This window comes from Haemorhous mexicanus, chromosome 3 (assembly GCF_027477595.1).
Source record: "Haemorhous mexicanus isolate bHaeMex1 chromosome 3, bHaeMex1.pri, whole genome shotgun sequence".
Lineage (NCBI taxonomy): Eukaryota > Metazoa > Chordata > Aves > Passeriformes > Fringillidae > Haemorhous > Haemorhous mexicanus.
In genome coordinates, this window is record NC_082343.1 from 25,471,220 (window position 1) to 25,477,219 (window position 6,000).

A 6,000-nucleotide genomic window follows, 5' to 3' on the forward strand; every position below is an offset into this window, starting at 1 on the left:
GTGGGATCTGGACTTTAGGGTATGTGTTTTACAGTTCAGCCATGTGGGTAGTGTGCCATAGGATCAGGCATTGCAGTGTTTTCAGCAGGAGGAGGAGGATGGAAGTGTGTGGTGTGGATGAGAAGAGCATCACTCCTTTTGGCAGTGCTGTTGCTGTTGGCTCAGCAGTGTCATCACTCTGCACCCCGAACGCTTGAAGTCACTCTGGGGTTTGCTGCACATTTCCCACAGTTTTGCCTGAATAGATTCTTTTGAGAGGCTTAGTACTGTCTAGCAGAATTTCTTAAAAATGAAGTGCTGCTGTTGGGCCTTATAATAATGTCCTATCACTTTGGGGGTTTTGTTATTTTTACAGTTATTAAGAATTTTTGCAGTTATCTTAAGAATTCAAGATTCAGTCATATTAATGTATTGGATTTTTTCATGCTTGCCTGATGCATTGAAAGCAAATCCTGCTGTCTTATGACAAAGCAGCCTTACCTTTGGAGCTGCTAAAGGACTTGGCAAACATAAAAGATGTTTAATAAAAGCTTCAATCTTGACTATTAGTCCTTTTAATCTTAAATGAAAAAGAAGAGGAAATTAAAAAGAAGAGGAAATTGCATAGTTCTTTGTCAAAGCTTGCCTAAGGTGATAGCTGAAACTTCAGGCATTTATTACTCCCACATGATAACAGTATTTCATACATAGAATGAATGAGGAAAGGTAAAATTCATTCATATTGAACTACTTGAAAATTCTTAAATAGTAGATTTTTTTTCACTTTTATTTCATTGATGTGAGAAAACGAAAATGTTTTTGAATACTTTCCTTAGCCCTTCATGTCATTATTTACTAAATTACCTACAATGTACCTTATTGGCATTGTAACAAGTTTAACAAGCTTCCTTTGTTATTCTTCAGAGAAAATAAAGTTCTTACTCCACCCATTGAAGAATGGGGAAAAAACAGCTTTAAAGTTAAACACTCTTTGCCATCGTGCTGTATAAAACACTAGACAGCACTTTTTTTTTTTTTTTTAATTGAAGTCAGCAACTGTAAGGGAGGAAGAAGATATTTTCATATCTGATAATCAATAGCTCTCTTGGTCAGAGGGCTATTGATTATCAGATATGAACAGAGTTTTTTGGGGTGGGGGGTGAAATTTGAGGGGGGAAAATTCCAGCTAACTCCTAGACCTAATCAGAAACCCAAATCTGATTTTAAAGACATGGTCTCATATTTTATAATCCCTTTCTTACCTTTTGTTCAGTTTTTCATGCTGATGTGAATGGTCTGTTTTATTATGGGAATCTCTAGTGCCCTTGTTTTGTTAAAATAATTTTGTTTGGAGTCTCCCCCATCCCAAATTTGATCAGTTTTTCATCTAGGAAATGTTGTTATTCTTTTGTCTAGACATATCTGTGTCATTCTTTTGATTTGAAACCATATTGAATTGTACTTAAACACTTGACAGCACTTAAATCTATGCAACTTGCACAGGCTGGGTGTCTGTGCAGAGTATCATCAATCAGTTGTCTTCTTTGAATTACACAAACACTAACATTTAAAGTACAAGAAGTCAAACATATGAAACCAGAGAAGAAACCAGTAGGACCACAATGTACAGTACCTGGGTTTGCCTTGTGCTTAAGCATCACTCTTGCTTTTAAAATGTCTGTGCATGAATGACAGTATTAAGAGTTACCAGTTTAGTAGCAAATTTAATTTAAAGATAAGGTTTAAACAAGACTGAGGTTTTGAACAGGAAACAAATATTCTGCCCAAGATGTTATCCTGGCTGAAACTGAGGGTTTGAGAGAACAGGTTGAGGGGAGCAGCATTAGACTAGCAAAATATTACTGACATTTAATGCAGTGCACATTCCATTTTCCAGCTGAATTTCTCTCTTACCATTTGTTCATCTTGCCTTTCCTCACAGCCTTATAGATTTTATTTTTGTTCATGAATTGTCTGTTGATTTGTTTCCAAAACCACCACTGCTGAATAGCTGCTGTGCTCTTTCCTAGGAGTTTGGCCCGAAGGATCGGATGGGACAGACATAAATGCCCTTGTCAGATCCCATAACCGAAAAGTGATAGCAGTGGCTGATGACTTTTGTAAGGTCCATCTCTTTCAGTATCCCTGTTCCAAGCCAAAGGTAAGTCTAGACCAGTCTAGTCCACGTGCTTGTTTACATTGCCTGAATTTTTCCTTGCTTCCAGCATAGCTGTTTTGGAGCCTGGCAGGCAAATGCTTCTTTTATATCCAAAAACCCCCATTAACTTTACATATAAAATAGAAAGTGTAAAACAGTATAAATATAAAACATTATACCTAAAGGAGAAGTGTCAATAGTTATCATTAAATTCTGGAGACAGGGCTCGATGCTTTGTGTTTGCTGGCTTTAGTGTTAGGTCCATTACTTTTTCTATAAAGATCTAAATCTGTTCCAAGTTGCAAAAAGAGGAAGTATTGTGGGAAATCTCATATAAATATAATTCCCTACTCTTTTGTGAGCTAAGATCTCTCTTGAAGGGCTAAGCAAAACTATTAGTGGTTTTAAATTTCCATATCGTGTGCTCTTCCTATCAACCTGTGATTTATCTTTCTGCTTGTTTTCAATAGGCCCCAAGTCACAAATACAGTGCTCACAGCAGTCACGTGACAAACGTCAGCTTCACCCATAGCGACGGTCACTTGATTTCAACTGGAGGGAAAGACATGAGTATTATTCAGTGGAAACTGGTGGAGAAGGTGACTCTGCCACCAAATGACATTGTCCTGGATATCGGTGCCACCAAAGTGCCCATCCCTGCCAGTGAAAACGCTGTGCAGCCTCCTGCACATCTGCCCCAGCCTTTTAACGAAATGCACCAAACTGAAAGCGTAACTGGCAGCTCTCCGGCTTCCTTGGAGAGCAACTTGGAGCAGTGTGCGGAGCAGAGCGAGGAGCAGAGCGAGGAGCACAGCGAGGGCAGCAGCCTGGACCCCGCCGAGCCCAGCTACGAGGAGCCCTCCAACGAGCTGAGCGAGGAGCACAGCGAGTCCACGGTCACGGAGGAGCAGCAGGATAACTCACCAGTGTCTTAGTGCTCCCGGCTCAGGCGGTTCTTGTTTTCCCGTGGTGTGCGTGCTTTCATTACAAGGGTGAGGGTTCAAATAGGGAAGAGTAGCTGAGATTCATGACCACTCCAGATTTTGAGTTTCAGTGAGATTTTTAGTCTGAGCTTCAGTTCAATGTGTGGAACCATCCCAAGGGCCTGGCTTGATGGTCTGTAGCAAGATCTGGTCGCAGTTAGTAGTGAACATTATTATAGATCCATTTCAGTTCTGAAATTGCTGTCAGGAAGTGGCATGAAATACATACTGGAAAAATGGTTAGCTCTGAGAATTAGCTGAAGTAGACCACCTTAACTATGTGGAAGTGCTTTCTAGAAGAACTGAGCTGATGGGAAGCGCTGAGCTGTTCCAGCTGGCAAGCACTGTGCTGCTTTTTCCAGGTGCAAAGACAAACAGAATGAAAAAAACAACCAAAAAGCTCTTTGTAGGGCTGTTTTCCTTTGTTTTTCCTCGAGAAAAATAGAGGAAAAATAACGTAACAATGCCACATGTATGGCAATGCCTTCTTGATCTAACACATATGCAATTTTCTAACACTACTAATTCCCTGTGGAGTCTGGATGTGTTCAAAGTTGGTCTGCCCTGGGTGCTGCTAGTTCTAAGGCAAATCCTGTCGAGGAACGGTGTCGACTGTTCCATTTTCACAGACTCTTAACTAGCAGACTAACCAATTACTGGCATGTTTCACTTTTCATGACCTGAAAGTTGACTTAAACTCTAGAACATAATTGTCTCTTCAAAGAATTGCTTGCCTAGAGAGTTGGAAACTTGAGAGAATCTTTTACAGTGACTTTGATGTGAATAGCAGAAGAAGCATGACAAGAACACAGAAGTCAGATGGGCTCCAGAGTTAAACTTTAAGCCTTCAATCAGAACTTGCTCCATCCCTAGTATGAAAAATATAAATACAGTTAACTTAAATTATTAAATTGGTGCTTAGAATTAGTAAGTTGATACATTTTTCTTCTGAATTTTTAGAGGTAATTCTTAAAAATCATTAAACTGCAATCTCTACTTTCTGTTTTCTCCCCTGGCTCCTTTAGCAGTTGTGATATAAGCATACAGTAATTTAGATTATGATGATGATGATGTGATCTTTTTTTTGTTTTTATTTTGTTTTCCCTAGACTTGCTGATCTATTGTTTTTGTGATTTTATTTCCACCCCACCCCTCCCCAGGTTGCTCTAAGCCATGCAGCTCTCATGTGGCTATACCTGGCCAGTTACGGGATATCTTGGCATTTGTTATGCATTTGGAAAGTACTTTTTTTTACAAAGTTTGTCAGATAGCTACATTTTTTTTTCTTAAGTGCATACATTTCCTACTTTAAAAAAGATATAGTTTTACTGGCAGATATCCATTTCCTATGTACTTGTTTATATTTTGATTACATAGAATTTTCTTTTTTAACTTGCTGCATTGTGCTGGTATTTTAGTTCTTAGTTAGAATATCATGTTTAGAAACTTTGGATGAGTTCATAAGTCTTAATTGTGCAAACGTTTACGTGATTGTGCCATTCCAAAGTGCATCAAAACTGTCATTCCCTTACTAGTATCTTCTCAGGAGAAATGCTACAGATCAGGTATTTAGTCATCATTTGGAAAGATAAAAACAAATGGACTCCCAAAGGACATTTAGAACATTTATATATAAAATATATAAATATATATATACACACATATATATATATAGAAAAAATATCCTCTTGTTTACAACCGTTCCAGAGAACCTCAAAGTAGTTCCCTTCAGATGGAGGGAGATATGGATTCCAAGCAACCCATCTGTTTAAACTGTGCTCTGTACATAGAGTTTTACTGGAGAGCTCTAGTATGCCTGACTTGCAAATCTGCCAAATAGCAGCAGTGGAAGATAAAGTTCATCAGCTCATCAAAGTTCTTGGTTACAAATGAGGAATATGCTGTAGGTTTAGAAAATAATCTTAGGAAAGGAGAAGGGATAGTAGAGCTAACGAGGCACAGAGAGCTCTCTGTCGTTTTTATGAACTCCACATAAGCAACACATTTCTCTTTGGAACATCTGTCACCTGGGGTTGCCATGTAAGTGAGAGTTAGAGTTGTGATATTCTTGTGTAGCTCAGAAGACTCTACTAATATGCAAAAAGCCTTACAGCTTTCAATTGCTGGCAACTACTGTTTAACAAATAATTAAATCTGTGATAATGGATGGAAATGGGATTATGTAACTGTAGATGTTTTAGAAAAATAATTGTGAATGAATTATGATTAAGAGTGTTTCATGTGAAGATGTTTGAGCCATTTCTATCTATCATGCATTCCTGTCTTGAGGCAGAAAACTTTGAAGATTAAAAAAAATAAAATAATCAAAATAAAATATTGCAGTGTCTTTCTCCATGTCTGTTCTGATTCCTTCTGTACATAAAGTGGATGCTGTCATCACAGTTGCAGTGTCTGGGTCTGTGACTTCGAAAGAACTTTCTCAATGTGTGCTTTTTTGATAACCTCCCAGGCTGTCTCAAAATAAGTTGACTCAGCATCATGTACACTATTGTCAGATCTAAATATTGCTCTTGTTTATGTGTCATAAGTTCTATGACATTTCCCTTTTTCATGAACAGGTGGCATTATCCTTCTGTAGCTAATTGATGAATGGCAGAGTGTTACAAACAGGTTTTTGTCCTGCTGCAAAGTGCAGTCTTCCTTCCAGGATTCTGCCCAGAAGGTTTCTTTGGAAGTCAGGAGAGAAGTACAAACTTATTTTGGCTATAATGTATTAAGTACCCCAATGTTTCCCCATTCCTCATAGTCTCTGTCCAGCTGCAGGTGCAGAAGGTCACAATATGGTGAACATATTCCTTGGGTGAGATTCCGTCTTTTCAAAGGCTTTGAATCATTCCATTTCTTGCATCTGGTTTCTGC

The 6,000-nt window shown here is 38.5% G+C and overlaps 1 protein-coding gene across 5 annotated transcripts in view; it reads left to right on the forward strand.

Moving 5' to 3' along the window:
* EML4 (EMAP like 4) overlaps positions 1-5,475 on the forward strand; it is a 146,813-nt gene extending 141,338 nt beyond the window's left edge. For all 5 annotated transcript variants that reach the window (XM_059841149.1, XM_059841150.1, XM_059841152.1 and 2 more), the window contains 2 exons: positions 2,010-2,140; positions 2,608-5,475. In XM_059841149.1, the coding sequence (XP_059697132.1) occupies positions 2,010-2,140; positions 2,608-3,072 (596 nt within the window). In that variant the 3' untranslated portion in view covers positions 3,073-5,475. The remainder of the gene's footprint in view (positions 1-2,009; positions 2,141-2,607) is intronic.
* The last annotated feature ends 525 nt before the right edge of the window (positions 5,476-6,000 follow it).